The sequence below is a fragment of the Pseudophryne corroboree genome, chromosome 7, assembly GCF_028390025.1.
Source record: "Pseudophryne corroboree isolate aPseCor3 chromosome 7, aPseCor3.hap2, whole genome shotgun sequence".
Taxonomy (NCBI): domain Eukaryota; kingdom Metazoa; phylum Chordata; class Amphibia; order Anura; family Myobatrachidae; genus Pseudophryne; species Pseudophryne corroboree.
In genome coordinates this window covers 351,094,362-351,112,600 of record NC_086450.1, presented here as the reverse complement: position 1 = coordinate 351,112,600, position 18,239 = coordinate 351,094,362, and the positions used below count along the sequence as shown (strand labels likewise).

Sequence of the window (18,239 nt, the reverse complement as noted above, 5' to 3'; positions counted from 1 at the left end):
CAAGTTGTCCACTCCCGGGAGGAACACTGCTGACAGTGCGCTTATGTGATTCTCCGCCCAGCTAAGAATCTTGGTGGCTTCCGCCATCGCCACTCTGCTCCTTGTGCCGCCTTGGCGGTTTACATGAGCCACTGCGGTGATGATGTCTGCCTGAATCAGAACCGGTTGGTCGCGAAGCAGGGTCTCCGCTTGACGTAGGGCGTTGTATATGGCCCTTAGTTCCAGGATGTTGGTGTGAAGGCAAGTCTCTTGACTTGACCACAGACCTTGGAAATTTCTTCCCTGTGTGACTGCACCCCAACCTCGGAGGCTTGCGTCCGTGGTCACCAGGACCCAGTCCTGAATGCCGAATCTGCGGCCCTCGAGAAGGTGAGCGCTCTGTAGCCACCACAGGAGTGACACCCTGGCCCTGGGGGATAGGGTGATAAACCGATGCATCTGAAGATGTGATCCGGACCACTTGTCCAGTAAGTCCCATTAAAAAGTCCTCGCATGGAACCTGCCGAAGGGAATGACCTCGTATGATGCCACCATCTTTCCCAGGACACGAGTGCAGTGATGCACTGACACCTGTTTTGGTTTTAATAGGTTCCTGACCAGTGTCATGAGTTCCTGAGCTTTCTCCATCGGGAGATAAACCCTTTTCTGGTCTCTCGATCTCGCTTTTATGAGGAGATCGTCCAAGTATGGGATAATTGTGACTCCTTGCTTTCGCAGGAGTACCATCATTTCCGCCATTACCTTGGTAAATATTCTCGGTGCCGTGGAGAGACCAAACGGCAACGTCTGAAATTGGTAATGACAATCCTGTACCACAAATCTGAGGTACGCCTGATGAGGTGGATAAATGGGGACATGAAGGTATGCATCCTTTATGTCCAGAGACACCATAAAATCCCCCCTTCCAGGCTTGCAATGACCGCTCTCAGCGATTCCATCTTGAACTTGAACCTTTTCAGGTATATGTTCATGGATTTTAAATTCAATATGGGTCTGACCGAACCGTCCGGTGTCGGGACTACAAACATGGTCGAATAATAACCCCTTCCTTGTTGAAGGAGGGGAACCTTGACCACCACCTGTTGAAGATACAATTTGTGAATTGCAGTTAACACTATTTCCCTCTCGTGGGGGGAAGCTGGCAGGGCCGATTTGAGGTATCGGTGAGGGGGCATCTCCTCGAATTCCAGCTTGTATCCCTGAGACACAAACTCTATTGCCCAGGGATCCAACTGGGAGTGAACCCACTTGTGGCTGAAATTTCGAAGACGTGCCCCCACCGGGCCTAGCTCCGCTTGTGGAGACCCAGCGTCATGCGGTGGATTTTTTAGAGGCCGGGGAGGACTTCTGTTCCTGGGAACTAGCTGTGTTGTGCAGCTTCTTTCCTCTGCCCCCGCCTCTGGCAAGAAAGGACGCACCTCGGATTTTCTTGTTTTTCTGTGATCGAAAGGACTGCATTTGATAATACGGTGCTCTCTTAGGCTGTGAGGAAACATATGGTCTCTGTGGAGACCAGGTCCGAGAGACCCTCCCCAAACAATTCCCCACCCTTGTAAGGTAAAACCTCCATATGCCTTTTTGAGTCGGCATCACCTGTCCATTGCCGAGTCCACAGGACCCTTCTGGCAGAAATTGACATAGCATTTATTCTAGAACCCAGTAGACTAATGTCTCTTTGAGCATCTCTCATATAAAGAACAGCGTCTTTAATATGCCCCAGGGTCAATAAAACAGTATCCCTATCTAGGGTATCCAATTCCTCTGATAAGGTATCAGTCCATGCCGCTACAGCACTACAGACCCAGGCCGATGCGATTGCCGGTCTGAGCAAGGTACCTGAATGTGTATAAATGGACTTCAGGGTACCCTCCTGTTTGCGATCCTTGAGGGTAGCCATATCCTGGGACGGCAGGGCTACCTTTTTGGATAAGCGTGTTAAAGCTTTGTCCACCCTAGGGGAGGATTCCCATCGTAACCTGTCCGTTGGCGGGAAAGGATACGCCATAAGAATCCGTTTGGAAATCTGCATTTTTTTATCTGGAGATTCCCAAGCTTTTTCACACAACTCATTCAGTTCGTGTGAGGGGGGAAAAGTTACCTCAGGTTTCTTTCCCTTATACATATAAACCCTTGTGTCAGGGACAGGGGTTTCCTCTGTGATGTGCAAAACATCCTTAATTGCTATAATCATATATCGGAGTGATTTAGCCAACTTTGGCTGTAACTTTGCATCATCGTCATCGACACTGGAGTCAGAATCCATGTCGGTATCTGTGTCAACAATTTTGGATAGTGGGCGCTTCTGAGACTTGACGGCCTCTGCGACATAGGATCAGGCACGGGTTGGGACCCTGACAGTCCTGAGGCTTCAGTTTTATGTAACCTTTTATGCAAGGAATTAACATTATCATTTAAAACCTTCCACATATCCATCCAATCAGGTGTCGACGCCGTCGGCGGAGACACCACATTCACTTGCTCCCGCTCTGCTTCCACATAGCCTTTCTCATCAGACATGTCGACACAAGCGTACCGACAAACCACACACACAGGGAATGCCCTTTTTGAAGACAGTTCCCCCACAAGGCCCTTTGGAGAGACAGAGAGAGAGTATGCCAGCACACACCCCAGCGCTATAACCCAGGAATAACACAGTAACTTAAAGTTAACCCAGTAGCTGCTGTTTATATTATGTTTTTGCGCCTAAATTATGTGCCCCCCCCCCCTCTCTTTTTACCCTCTTCTACCGTGAATCTGCAGGGGAGAGCCTGGGGAGCTACCTCTCAGCGGAGCTGTGGAGAAAAAATGGCGCTGGTGAGTGCTGAGGAAGAAGCCCCGCCCCCTCGACGGCGGGCTACTGTCCTGCTTAAATATGCATTTTCTTGGCGGGGGCTCATACATATATACAGTGCCCAACTGTATATATGTTTACTTTTGCCAAAAAGAGGATCCAAATGCTGCCCAGGGCGCCCCCCCCCTGCGCCCTGCACCCTTACAGTGACCGGAGTATGTGAGGTGTGTGGGAGCAATGGCGCACAGCTGCAGTGCTGTGCGTTACCTCAGTGAAGAACGGAGTCTTCTCCTGCCGATTTGAAGTCTTCTTGCTTCTCATACTCACCCGGCTTCTGTCTTCCGGCTCTGCGAGGGGGACGGCGGCGCGGCTCTGGGATCGGACGGCGAGGGTGAGATCCTGCGTACGATCCCTCTGGAGCTAATGGTGTCCAGTAGCCTAAGAAGCAGGACCTAGCTTCAGAGAGTAGGGCTGCTTCTCTCCCCTCTGTCCCACGATGCAGGGAGTCTGTTGCCAGCAGAGCTCCCTGAAAATAAAAAACCTAACAAAATACTTTCTCTCAGCGAACTCAGGAGAGCTCACTGAAAAGCACCCAGCTCGTCTGGGCACAGTATCAAACGGAGGTCTGGAGGAGGGGCATAGAGGGAGGAGCCAGTGCACACCAGAACCTAAATTCTTTCTTAAAGTGCCCATGTCTCCTGCGGAGCCCGTCTATCCCCATGGTCCTTACGGAGTCCCCAGCATCCACTAGGACGTTAGAGAAAAGGATTTACCAGTAGGTACCAAAATCCTGTTTTATGGCTACGTTTAACTCATGTCTGTTGTGAGTGCATCCTTACATTTACACAAGTAGATAAATGTTATATAGGTGATGCATAAAGAGCCCTATGTACGTTTGGGTAGTGTAAAAACGCTCTGCACATGCCCATAAAACAGGACACACACACATGCACCAGAGCAGATTTTCCTAAATATGGCACTTACGCCTGTTTGCATATGGATAGCTTGAGACTGAGAGTATGTAAGTGGACTGAGTACAGTAAGTGGGAAGCTTCATAATTGCCAACCGAAGCAGACCAGGAAGACAAATATACGCCTTTCCAATCCGTATTTCTGAGGATGCTGGAGGGCAGGTGTAGATAGATGAATTTTGGTTTCCACCATACTAGGAAAACACTTTTGATTGGCTGATTGTGAGTGCACAGCTGACACTTACAGGCAATTAGTGTTCTTTTCTTCATTGCGCATGTATATGTTATGTTTCTTTTTCATTCACTATGGGTCACTGGAGTACTCTTAGGATATGGACGGGGCGTTAGCAGGGATAGGCACATTTAAATATATAAATTAGTAACCCGCCACCTCCTCCATACTCCCAAGATACCTCAGTGTTTTTTTGCGCTTTGCCGGGAAGGCACATGTTGGGGTATTCTCCACACTTTACTTTTCTTTTTTAAATGAGATTTTTCTTTTGCACTCACTCCCTTCCCAACTTATTAAGAAGCTTGGGTCCGATATTGTGGAAGCTGCTGACTGCATCATTGGCTTGTCGGCGCTCAGGAGAGGAGCCCCATCATACACCACAATAAGTGTTGACTGATTTCAGCCTAGGGCTGCAAACAAGGAGCTGGACAGCGCTTACAGGAGAAGCCCCGTCATAGCCTCCATGGTATTCAGGTAATGAGCGGTCAGGCAGCTCCTTTGCATTGTCTTGCTGGGGGAGCGGGGCGGTCAGCGTATGCTGCCGGCCTGCCATGTGGGGTCTTTAAGTTTTTGATAGATGTGTAAAATATGTCACCCGCTGCGCTCCCCCAGCCCAGCCGTGGCCAGCAACGCTGCCACCGCTAGGCGCCCGTCACTACCCGGTTGCCTCATGTGGTTAGCTCCGCTAACCGCCAGGATCCTGCTCAACGCCACGGACAGCTTCCATGCTGCCGCAGCTTGCCCCTCACTCACTGGCCGCGGACAGCTCTCAATGCTGCCGCAGCCCGCGAGCTCTGCTTTTGCGTCACTGAATGGGGGAGATCGCGGGGGGTTTACACCCGCTGCAGCACCGCGGCTCATAAGAGAAGTGCTTGTGTGTAGTGGACTTATAACACAGACTATCAGCCTAGCATCCTGGGGTTGAGGCTGTGTCTAAGCTCATGTTAATTTTAAGCACGGTGAAGTAAGGTCCCTGCTATCAGGCTATTAAGCCTGAAACAAATGTGCTTATAGGGGATCTGATGTATATGTATGTATGTGTGTGTGTATATATATATATGATGACAGTGTTTATAGATACATAGGGAATCTAATGTATCTATATGTAAAATGTGCTTATGTTATACATAGAGAATCTAATGTATCTATATGTAAAATGTGCTTATGTTATACATAGGGAATCTAATGTAAATACCTGACAAAGGTGCTTATATTATACATAGGGATTTAATGTGTGTGCGTGTGTGTGTGTGTGTGTATATATATATATATATATATATATATATATATATATATGACAAGAATTACTCTCCCACTGCGCTATTTCAAATAAAACACTAAAATTAATTAATTATATGGCTGCCTGTATCCTCTAAGTTCCCTGTTAGGAGGAACTAAATGTGTGAAAATATGAAACGAAATAGAGGAGATGGCGCCAAGGGAGTTATATCAACGCCCTACCTAAAAACGGACCCTTACAGTACTTTCCGGATAAATTACGCCAGATAACAAATACTAACATAAAAATTTATTAAAACAACATATAAACCCGACACAAATGTTCATAAGTATACAGAGTTGATACATTTACATTTGTCGCACAATTTGAACAATCAGTTTGTAGTGATGAGGAAAAAGCTAGATATATCACTACGATTTCCTCCTTCTCCTTATTGTAGATTCGGAGGTAACATCAGATAATAGATAGATAAATAACCCAACGCGTTTCGTCTTGTTCCAAGACTTCATCAGGGGTAAAATCTCTTAATTTCAGAACAAATTGTCAGCACATAAAAGGTCTTTCAAAGATGTATGAACAACGTTTCAATATTTCAATGGGACTTGATTGATACAGCGAGGACCATACCTCATATATCATCAGCTTGAGTCTGACATTCAGATATTCGAATATGGGGAAGATTCATATGTGTATAGAATCTAACTGGTTCACAAGCATAAGGAACCTCATCGGTCAGCAGCTTGAACCTGACACTCAGAGACTCAGGAGTGAAGGCAATTCAAATTCAAATGGGTATAATGTCTAACCAATTTAGAACACGTGGTAGACCCTCCAGTAGTGCAGTGCTGACAGCCAAGTCTCTGTATATATATATGTGTGTGTGTGTGTGTGTGTGTGTGTGTGTGTATGTATGTATATATATATATATATATATATATATATATATATATATATATATATATATACTGTGTGTGTGTATGTATGTATGTATGTGTATATATATATATATATATATATATAACAAAGGTGAAAGCACATGGCTGTACGCCATTTTAGCACCACTTCCTGGTTCTTCTTGCAGGAAGTTTGGTGCAGGTCCTACAACACACGGCCCCTGGAGGGGGCAAGGGTGTTAGTAGGAATTCTGTGAAGCACATATTTAACTGATTTTAGTGTGTACCACGTGCAGTGCACTTCTGGGTTATAGACACTTTGGTTATATTTCTCCGGCAGGGTCCACAGGTTATCCACAGGATAACAATGGGATATGATGGAGCGTCAGCAGATTGGCACCAATCGATCAAAGCTTTCTGGCCTCCAAAGCTTTCTGGCGGGGATATATGGACAGGGCCAAAGCAACGGACCCGTCCATATATCCCCGCCCACTGGCTCAGGCAAATCAGTTTTTTGTTTGGTGCGGCAGGAGCCGGACCATGGTCAGAGGGCTGCTGTTTTTTTAGCAGCCCTAAGCTTTCTTATGTTATTTTTATAGTCTTGTCTTTCACTGTATACCTGTCTGTCTGTGTGAATGATGACTAAAGCTAATGCAAAATTAAAAAAGCAGCTTGTCTGCGATACCTGTGAGAGTGTGTTACCTGATGGAACTTCCACTTGCACAGTGTGTCTTGCAAATGAGGGTGCAAATATGAACCTCTACCCTGATCCTCCTCGGGCGATGATAGCAGGTGTGATGTCGGAGTTAAAATCAGACCTTGCCGCTGCGCGAAAAGATCATGAGGCGGCTAGGTCTGATTCTAGGTTAATACCGTCTGAGCTGCCAGAGTGCGCTCAGGATATGTCAAGGACTTTACAGAGTTTACAAGAGTCCAGGTCTAGCTCAATTCCTAAAAGTAGTCATAGTTTGGCTCAGAATTAACCTGGTCTCAGCTGTGTTGCATTCTGACAATTTAATGCCAGACCTTATATCTCAGGAGGAACAATAGGAAGGTGAATTGGGTCAGAAGCCAGATATTGAGGTTACTGACAGCCCGGCCATTGATATTCTCATGCGCCAGGTTCTAAATTTTACTGAGACTGAGGACCCTCTTTCAAATGATGACATTTTATTTGCTAAAAAACAGAGGGCAACTGTGTGTTTTCCTTATTTAGATTCTCTTAATAAGCAGTTAACAGAAGCATGGAAAAATCCAGATAAATGGTTTTCTATGCCTAGGCGGTTTCTGTCTAACTACCCATTCCCAGAATCTATGACAACTAAATGGGGAAATCCACCAACAATGGATTCCTCTGTATCAAAAATTTTGCAGGGCTACGATCAACTCGGAATCACCCCCAATGTGCTAGTTCAGCACGGTTGGATTGTCAACTTCAAGAAATCAAGCCTGGTTCCATGTCAAACAATTAAATTCCTAGGAATGATTCTGGATATGGTGGATCAATGAATTTACCTGCCAGAACAGAAAGCACAAAGTATTTGTCATCTGGTACAGTTAGTGCTCAAACCATGGACAGTCTCTGTGCACTTGTACATTCGACTGTTAGGAAAGATGGTGCCGTCTTTTCGAAGCACTCCAGTTCAGAATATTTCACTCACGTCCTTTTCAGCTAGTTATTCTAGCACAGTGATTGGGCTCTCATCTCCAAATTCATCAGATGGTACGGTTGTCTCCAAGGGCCAGAATATCACTACTCTGGTATCTCCAAGTACAGCATCTCACCGTGGGAAAACGGTTCAGAGTCTGCAATTAGATAATTCTGACGACGGACGCTAGTCTCAGAGGTTGGGGAACAGTGGTCCTACATTGTAAATTTCAGGGTCTCTGGTCAGACCGAGAAAGATTGCTGTCAATAAATGTCCTGGAACTCAGAGCAATACTCCAGTCTCAGACTGTTCAGGTTCAGTCAGACAACGCGATGTCAGTCGCATACATCAACAAACAAGGAGGGACTCGAAGTTGCATGGCCATGCGAGAAGTTGCTCGAATCCTGAACTGGGCTGAGCATCACCAAGTGATATTGTCGGCAGTGTTCATTCCAGGAGTGGACAACTGGGAAGCAGAATATCTCAGCCGTCAGGATTTTCATCCAGGAGAATGGGCTTTACATCCAGAGGTGTTCCAGATGTTGGTCCAGCGGTGGGGTTACCCACAGGTGGATCTCATGGCATCTCGCCAAAATCATCAAACTCCCCAGTATGTGTCAAGAACAAGAGATCCAAAGGCAGTGGATGCTCTCATAATAGCGTGGCCGTACAGACTCGTGTATCTGTTTCCACCATTTCCGCTGCTTCCTCGGTTGCTAAAGCGGATCAAAAGAGAATCCACGGCCGTCATACTAGTGGTGCCTCATTGGCCTTGTAGAGCGTGGTTCTCGGATCTCCGTGGTCTACTCGCAGACGATCTGTGGCCGCTTCCGCTACGTCCAGACCTATTACAACAGGGTCCGTTCCTTTACCCCGTTTTCTCTGACGTCCTAGTGGATGCTGGGTACTCCGTAAGGACCATGGGGTATAGACGGGCTCCGCAGGAGACTGGGCACTCTTAAAAGAAAGATTAGGTACTATATCTGGTGTGCACTGGCTCCTCCCTCTATGCCCCTTTTCCAGACCTCAGTTAGTATATGTGCCCGGCCAGAGCTGGATGCACCCTAGGGGCTCTCCTGAGCTTCCTAGAAAAGAAAGTATTTGTTAGGTTTTTTATTTTCAGTGAGATCTGCTGGCAACAGACTCACTGCTACGTGGGACTGAGGGGAGAGAAGCGAACCTTCCTGCTTGCAGCTAGCTTGGGCTTCTAAGGCTACTGGACACCATTAGCTCCAGAGGGATCGAACACAGGCCCAGTCCTCGGTCGTCCGGTCCCGGAGCCGCGCCGCCGTCCCCCTTGCAGAGCCAGAAGAACGAAGAGAAGTTGAAAATCGGCGGCTGAAGACTCCGGTCTTCATTAAGGTAGCGCACAGCACTGCAGCTGTGCGCCATTGCTCCCTTAGCACACCACACACTCCGGTCACTGATGGGTGCAGGGCGCTGGGGGGGGCCCTGGGCAGCAATTAGATTACCTTACGTGGCGAAAAGCACATAATACAGTCTGATAAACTGTATATGTGCATTAACCCCCGCCATTAAAGTACATAAGAGGACAGAAGCCCGCCGCTGAGGGGGCCGGGCCTTCTTCCTCAGCACACCGGCGCCATTTTCTCTTCACAGCTCAGCTGGAAGGAAGCTCCCCAGGCTCTCCCCTGCAGTATCCTGGTACACAAAGGGTAAAAAAGGGAGGGAGGGGCACATAAATTTAGGCTCAAAACTGTGTATATAAGCTGCTATAGGGGAAAAATCACTCAGTATAGTGTACATCCCTGTATTATATAGCGCTGTGGTGTGTGCTGGCATACTCTCTCTCTGTCTCTCCAAAGGGCCTGGTGGGGGAACTGTCTTCAAATAGAGCATCCCCTATGTGTGTGGTGTGTCGGTACGCATGTGTCGACATGTCTGAGGTAAAAGGCTCCTCTAAGGAGGTGATAGAGCGGATAAGTGTGTGGGAGGGTGTCTCCGTCAACAACGCCGACACCTGTTTGGATATGTGTAAGTGCTGAGGTAAAATTATTGCACAAAAGGTTAGGGAACAGAAAGGAAATCTTCCCTGGTCTGTCCCTATGTCACAGAGTCCTTCAGAGTCTCTCTATGTTCACTATCCAAAATAACAAAGTATCGACACGGAGTTTAACTCCACTGTCGACTACGATAATGCAAAGTTACAGCCAAGAGGGCTAAAAGATATTCAATATATGATTATTGGAATAAAAGATGATTTGCATATCACTGATGACTCATCTGTCCCTGACACGAGAGTACACATGTTAAGGGGAAGAATGCTGAGGTAAATTTCCCTCCTCTCATGAGGAAAAAGAGCAGGAATCTCCAGACAAGAGACGGCAGCTTCCCACAAGAGAATTCTCATGCTGTATCCTTTCCCCACTAGGGCCAGGATGTGTTGAGAATCTTCCCCTTGGGTGTCCTGTTTGCACTAGCTATTCTCAGGGATCCTGCACATAGTGTGCACATTCTAGTATACTACCCAGACCGGCGATTGTGTCGGCATGGGTTTATAGCGCTGTGGCAGCGTGGACAGGTACCTTATCAGCAGAGATTGAGACCCTAGTATGCATATAAATATTTTAAGATGCTGTCTTAAGTGATAGATATATAATTATAAAGCATGCACAAAGGGACATGAGTATACTGGGTCCTAGAGACAAAAGCTATGTCGATTTCTGCTTGACGTGTCCTGTAGAATATACATTGGACAGATGATGCCGACTTAAGAGGCATATGGAAGGCTGAGGATTGTGTGGAGAAAGGTTCTCGGGCCTGGTCTCCACAGCTATAGCTGGTAATTCTGATATTTTGCCTTATATTCCTGCACAGCCTAGGAAAGCACGACATTATTAAATGCAGCTTTTCGAATAAAGAAACAAGAAAGTCTGAGGTGCGTCCTTTCTTGTCAGAGCCGGGGGCAGAGGAAAGAAGCTGTACAACACAGCTAGTCCCCAGGAACAGAAGTCCTCCCCGGCCTCTACAAAAATCCACCGCATGTCGCTGGGGCTCCACAGGCGGAGCTAGGCCCGGTGGGGACACGCCTTCGTAAGTTCAGCCACAAGTGGGTTCACTCCCTGTTAGATCCCTGGGCAATAGAAATTATATCGCAGGGATACAGGCTGGACTGTGAGAAGATGCCCCCTCACCGAGGACCCGGCGGGCTTCCCCCCAAGAGAGGGAGCCAGTGTTAACTGCAATTCGTAAATTGTATCTTCAACAGGTGGTGGTCAAGGGTCCCCTCCTTCAACAAGAGGGTGTTATTATTCGACCATGTTATAATCCCGAAACCAGACGGTTCGGTTAGACCCATATTGAATTAAAATCCCTGAATATATACCTGAAAAGGTTCAGGTTCAAGATGGAATCGCTAAGAGCGGTCATTGCAAGCCTGAAATGAATCGGGACATAAGGGATGCATACCTTCGTGTCCCCATTTATCCACCTCATCAGGCGTACCTCAGAATTGCGGTACGGGATTGTCATTACCAATTTCACCAAGGTAATGGCGGATATGATGGTGCTCCTGCGGAAGCAAGGTGTCACTATTATCACATACTGGGATGATCTCCTCATAAAAGCGAGATCAAGAGAGCAGTTGCTGGACAGCGTATCACCTTCTCTGGAAGTGAAACGGCAACACGACTGGATTCTATATATTCCGAAGTCGCAGTTGGTTCCTACAGCTCATCTGCCTCGCCTAGGCATGATCCTAGACACAGACCAGAAGAGGGTTTATCTCCCTATAGAGAGAGCTCAGGCGCTCATGACACTGGTCAGGAATCTATTGAAAACCAAAACAGGTGTCAGTGCTTCACTGCACTCGAGTCCTGGGAAGGATGATGGCATCATACTAGGCCATCCCCTTCGGCTGGTTCCATGCAAGGACAATGGAACTTACTGGACAAGTGGTCCGGATCACATCTTCAGATGCATCGGTTAATCACCCTATCCCCCAGGGCCAGGGTGTCTCTACTGTGGTGGCTGCAGAGTGCTCACCTTCTCGAGGGCCGCAGATTCGGCATTCAGGACTGGGTCCTGGTGACCACGGATGCAAGCCTCCGAGGGTGGGGGGCAGTTACACAGGGAAGAAAATTCCATTGTTTGTGGTCAAGCCAACAGACTTGCCTTCACATCAATATTTTGGAACTAAGGGCCATATACAACGCCCTAAGTCAAGCGGAGTTCCTGCTTCGCGACCAACCGGTTCTGATCCAGTCAGACCGCAGGGGCTCATGTAAACCGCCAGGGCGGCACAAGGAGCAGGGTGGCGAGGGTAGAAGCCACCAGAATTCTTCGCTGGGCGGAGAATCAAGTAAGCGCACTGTCAGCAGTGTTCATTCCGGGAGTGGACACGACCTCCACCCGGGAAAGTGGTGACTTCATCAGGAAGTCTTCACGCAGTTTTGCAAATTGATGGAAACTGCCTCAGGTGGACTACATGGCGTCCCACCTCAATAAAAAGATTAAAAAGGTTTTACGCTGGGTCAAGGTACTCTCAGGCGATAGCTGTGGTCGCACTAGTAACACCTTGGGTGTTCCAGTCGGTCTATATATTCCCTCCTCTTCCTCTCAGACCCAAGGGCTGAGAATTGTAATAAACGGAGGAGTGTGAACAATATTCTTTGCTCCGGATTGGCCAAGAAGGACTTGGTACCCGGAACTGCAAGAAATGCTCTCAGAGGACCCATGGCCTCTGCCTCTCAGTCAGGACATATTGCAACAGGGACCCTGTCTGATTCAAGACTTACCGCGGCTGCGTTGGACGGCATGGCGGTTGAACGCCGGATCCTAGCGGAAAAGGGCATTCCGGATGCAGTTATTCCTACGCTGATAAAGGCTAGGAAAGACGTGACAGCAAGACTTTTTCACTGTATATGGCGAAAATAGGTTGCTTGGTGTGTGGCCGGGAAGGCCCTACAGAGGAATTCCAGGGAGGTCGATTCCTGCACTTCCTACAGTCAGGAGTGACTATGGGCCTAAAATTAGGATCCATAAAGGCCAAGATTTCGGACCTATCCCTTTTTCTCTCAAAAAGAACTGGCTTCACTGCCTGAAGTTCGGACGTTGTTACAGGGGTGCTGCATATTCAGCCCCTTTTGTGCCTCCAGTGGCACCTTGGGATCTTAACGTGTGTTGGATTCCTAAAATCCCACTGGTTTGAGCCACTTAAGACCGTGGAGCTAAAATATCTCACGTGGAAAGTGGTCATGCTTTTGGCCTTAGCTTGGACTAGGCGTGTGTCAGAATTGGCGGCTTTGTCATGTAAAAGCCCATATCTGATCTTCCATATGGAAAGGGCAGAATGGAGGACTCGTCCCCAATTTCTCCCTAAGGTGGTATCATCGTTTCATTTGAACCAACCTATTGTGGTGCCTGCGGCTACTAGGGACTTGGAGGATTCCAAGTTGCTGGATGTAGTCCGGGCCCTGAAACTTTATGTTTCCAGGACGGCTAGAGTCAGAAAAACTGACTGGCTATTTATCCTGCATGCACCCAACAAGCTGGGTGCTCCTGCTTCAAAGCAGACTATTGCTCGCTGGATCTGTAGCACGATTCAGCTTGCACATTCTGCGGCTGGACTGCCGCATCCTAAATCAGTAAAAGCCCATTCCACGAGGAAGGTGGGCTCTTCTTGGGCGGCTGCCCGAGGGGTCTCGGCTTTACAACTTTGCCGAGCTGCTACTTGGTCGGGTTCAAACACTTTTGCAAAATTCTACAAGTTTGATACCCTGGCTGAGGAGGACCTTGAGTTTGCTCATTCGGTGCTGCAGAGTCATCCGCACTCTCCCGCCCGTTTGGGAGCTTTGGTATAATCCCCATGGTCCTTACGGAGTACCCAGCATCCACTAGGACGTCAGAGAAAATAAGAATTTACTCACCGGTAATTCTATTTCTCGTAGTCCGTAGTGGATGCTGGGAGCCCGTCCCAAGTGCGGACTCTCTGCAATACATGTATATAGTTATTGCTTAACTAAAGGGTTATTGTATGAGCCATCTGTTGAGAGAGGCTCAGTTATTGTTCATACTGTTAACTGGGTATAGTTATCACGAGTTGTACGGTGTGATTGGTGTGGCTGGTATGAGTCTTACCCTGGATTCCAAATCCTTTCCTAGTAATGTCAGCTCTTCCGGGCACAGTTTCCCTAACTGAGGTCTGGAGGAGGGGCATAGAGGGAGGAGCCAGTGCACACCAGATATAGTACCTAATCTTTCTTTTAAGAGTGCCCAGTCTCCTGCGGAGCCTGTCTATACCCCATGGTCCTTACGGAGTACCCAGCATCCACTACGGACTACGAGAAATAGAATTACCGGTGAGTAAATTCTTATTTTAATGCGACTGCGTTTGACGCCCACCCAGAGCAGTTTCACCTGGCTTGTGGTAAGTTCAGTAAATCTTATGGTAACACATTCTCACCGACTTGTTCAAATGTTAAGGTGATTGTTAACTATTGTTGTGTCAACTTTCTAGTTGTCCGTTATGTTATGTGTCAACTTTATAGTTGTCCCTTATGTTATAATGTTATATGTAATTCTCCATTGTTCATCCTCTCTATCGCTCCTGTTCGGCTCAGTAAAAAACACTGAGGTATCTTGGGAGTACGGAGGGGTTGGAGAGTTACTCATTTAAATATTTAAATGTGCCTGTCCTGCTAACGCCCCATCCATATCCCAGAATACTCCAGTGCCCCCTGTGAATTCAAAGCAAAGGATTTATCTGGTAAATACCAAAAAGGAGGAGAGTCGTATCTGTATGCATGTGACATATGCAGTTGCAAACGCAGGATTTGTATATATTTGTGTATATAGATATACTACTGGAGCAGACCCGCAGACAGAAATGGTGTGGACCATTGGGCCGACTGTCAATAGGTTGATCCCATATGATTGGCAGGGTCAATAGGTCGACATGTAAAAGGTAGACACCTGAAAAAGTCGACATAGAAATGGTCAACACAAGGTGTTTTTTTTTTTGGTTTTTTTGTGTGCATTAACTATTTTAAACCACGTGCACCGCAACCACTCTTCATGCTTTGGGCAGGTAATTATTCCCAATTGTAGTCCACGTGCATGGTAAAAGATGAAAAATAAATGGAAAAAACTTGTGTTAACCATATGTGTGTCAACCTTTTGTACCTGTCGACATTAAGCACTGTTTACCTTTTACATGTCGACATATTGACCATGCAGACCTTTTGTACATGTCGACCATATGGGTTGCATCTATTGACTGTCAACCTATCATCCGGAACACCATCTTTCCATTTTTGCCGGCGATTTGCGGAGCATTTGGAGCCCACTCAGCATCAGCCCCATATGTCTATCTCCCTCACTTCCTTCAACAAGTCAAATAGACATATGTTAAAAATAGACACATGGATAAAGCTATACATTAAAGCTTTCATCTCGCTTTAAATAGTTGAGTGGAATATAATCTACCACAGAATATACAATAACAAAGAGCACAGTTTTGTTTTTGTTTTTTTCCTTTTTTATGGAACTAGATTAGAAAATATTTGCAAGCCAATAACATTAAATTTATAACTCCTTAACCCAGTGGTTCCCAAACTTTTTTGAATCTTGGCGCCGTAGAGTAACAGATTTTTTTTCACGCCACCCCTAGGCCAGAGGTTTCGTTCTGAGAAATTCCAAAAATAAAATAAAAATTAAGAAAATTGTATTTATAGGTCATCCTAGGTTCAGTGATTGTGGTGGGGGACAGGGTTCACGTCTGTTTGTCCACATATTTTACTTCTGGCAGCCACAAGCACTAGTTTTGTCTATTACAATGAACATAATAATTTGAATTGGTCCTGGACCATCAACCCAGGGCACCCCTACAAGTGTCCCGAGGGACCCCAGGGTGCCTATGCACACAGTTTGAGAACCACTGCTGTAACCCATGAGATTTGCAAGCTCAGCTATTCTGCTTTCTCCATCAACTGCGTTTATCAGCACTTACTGTAGATCAATACACACAATTATGCTGGAACTGATATGAAATGGGGTGTATGCTACTGTCCATCTACACAGTCATGACCGTGGGAGGCAGAAGATACTTCTCCTGAGAACTCTTCACACCTTCTATCGAGATCCATTCTCTTCCTTTACTATTACACACTAGTGCTCCGTGCCTTTCTAAAACAAAACATGTTTTGCTGTTTATAGTGCTTGACCAATAAAGGGGATGAGGTGACCAGAGTCTCATTAGTAGATTCCAGTGGTAATTCTATAATGGACGAACTGGTAAAGCCAGACAATCCCATTCTGGACTACAGGACCAGGTATTTGCTGTTATATCAGTTATATCTCTGTAACGCAAGAAGACTCTGTTTTCTACAGGCGCTGTGTGACGCATCTTCCTCCTCACTGCTGTCTGTGAGCACTGTGTATAATGAATGCCTGCACACAAAAAATGAAAAATGTATTTTCTCTGACGTCCTAAGTGGATGCTGGGGACTCCGTCAGGACCATGGGGAATAGCGGCTCCGCAGGAGACAGGGCACAAAAGTAAAAGCTTTAGGATCAGGTGGTGTGCACTGGCTCCTCCCCCTATGACCCTCCTCCAAGCCTCAGTTAGGTTTTTGTGCCCGGCCGAGAAGGGTGTAATCTAGGTGGCTCTCCTAAAGAGCTGCTTAGAGTAAAAGTTTTGTTAGGTTTTTTATTTTCAGTGAGTCCTGCTGGCAACAGGCTCACTGCAACGAGGGACTTAGGGGAGAAGAAGTGAACTCACCTGCGTGCAGGATGGATTGGCTTCTTAGGCTACTGGACACTAGCTCCAGAGGGACGATCACAGGTACAGCCTGGATGGGTCACCGGAGCCGCGCCGCCGACCCCCTTGCAGATGCTGAAGAGTGAAGAGGTCCAGAAATCGGCGGCTGAAGACTTCCCAGTCTTCTTAAGGTAGCGCACAGCACGGCAGCTGTGCGCCATTGCTCTCAGCACACTTCACACCAACGGTCACTGAGGGTGCAGGGCGCTGGGGGGGGCGCCCTGGGCAGCAATGAAAGTACCTATGCTGGCTAAAAATACATCACATATAGCCTCTGGGGCTATATGGATGTATTTAACCCCTGCCAGGTTGTCAGAAAAACGGGAGAAGAAGCCCGCCGAAAAGGGGGCGGGGCCTATTCTCCTCAGCACACAGCGCCATTTTCCTACACAGCTCCGCTGCTAGGAAGGATCCCAGGCTCTCCCCTGCACTGCACTACAGAAACAGGGTTAAAACAGAGAGGGGGGGGCACTTATTTGGCGATATTATTATATATTAAGATGCTATAAGGGAAAACACTTATATAAGGTTGTCCCTGTATAATTATAGCGTTTTGGTGTGTGCTGGCAAACTCTCCCTCTGTCTCCCCAAAGGGCTAGTGGGGTCCTGTCCTCTATCAGAGCATTCCCTGTGTGTGTGCTGTGTGTCGGTACGTGTGTGTCGACATGTATGAGGACGATGTTGGTGAGGAGGCGGAGCAATTGCCTGTAATGGTGATGTCACTCTCTAGGGAGTCGACACCGGAATGGATGGCTTATTTAGGGAATTACGTGATAATGTTAACACGCTGCAAGGTCGGTTGACGACATGAGACGGCCGGCAAACCAATTAGTACCTGTCCAGGCGTCTCAAACACCGTCAGGGGCTTTAAAACGCCCATTTACCTCAGTCGGTCGACACAGACACGGACACTGACTCCAGTGTCGACGGTGAAGAAACAAACGTATTTTCCATTAGGGCCACACGTTACATGTTAAGGGCAATGAAGGAGGTGTTACATATTTCTGATACTACAAGTACCACAAAAAAGGGTATTATGTGGGGTGTGAAAAAACTACCTGTAGTTTTTCCTGAATCAGATAAATTAAATGAAGTGTGTGATGATGCGTGGGTTTCCCCCGATAGAAAATTATTGGCGTTATACCCTTTCCCGCCAGAAGTTAGGGCGCGTTGGGAAACACCCCTTAGGGTGGATAAGGCGCTCACACGCTTATCAAAACAAGTGGCGTTACCGTCTCCAGATACGGCCGCCCTCAAGGAGCCAGCTGATAGGAGGCTGGAAAATATCCTAAAAAGTATATACACACATACTGGTGTTATACTGCGACCAGCGATCGCCTCAGCCTGGATGTGCAGCGCTGGGGTGGCTTGGTCGGATTCCCTGACTGAAAATATTGATACCCTTGACAGGGACAGTATTTTATTGACTATAGAGCATTTAAAGGATGCATTTCTATATATGCGAGATGCACAGAGGGATATTTGCACTCTGGCATCAAGAGTAAGTGCGATGTCCATATCTGCCAGAAGATGTTTATGGACACGACAGTGGTCAGGTGATGCAGATTCCAAACGGCACATGGAAGTATTGCCGTATAAAGGGGAGGAGTTATTTGGGGTCGGTCCATCGGACCTGGTGGCCACGGCAACAGCTGGAAAAGCCACCTTTTTTACCCCAAGTCAC

The 18,239-nt window shown here is 47.1% G+C and overlaps 1 protein-coding gene across 8 annotated transcripts in view; it reads left to right on the top strand.

Annotated features, from left to right (window-relative positions):
* Positions 1–18,239, top strand: part of REXO5 (RNA exonuclease 5) — a 158,680-nt gene that overhangs the window by 81,640 nt on the left and 58,801 nt on the right. For all 8 annotated transcript variants that reach the window (XR_010182084.1, XM_063934430.1, XM_063934429.1 and 5 more), the window contains one exon: positions 15,952–16,067. Coding sequence is in view for 7 of the 8 variants with exons in the window: in XM_063934430.1 (XP_063790500.1) it covers positions 15,952–16,067 (116 nt within the window). In the remaining variant the exon portion in view is untranslated. The remainder of the gene's footprint in view (positions 1–15,951; positions 16,068–18,239) is intronic.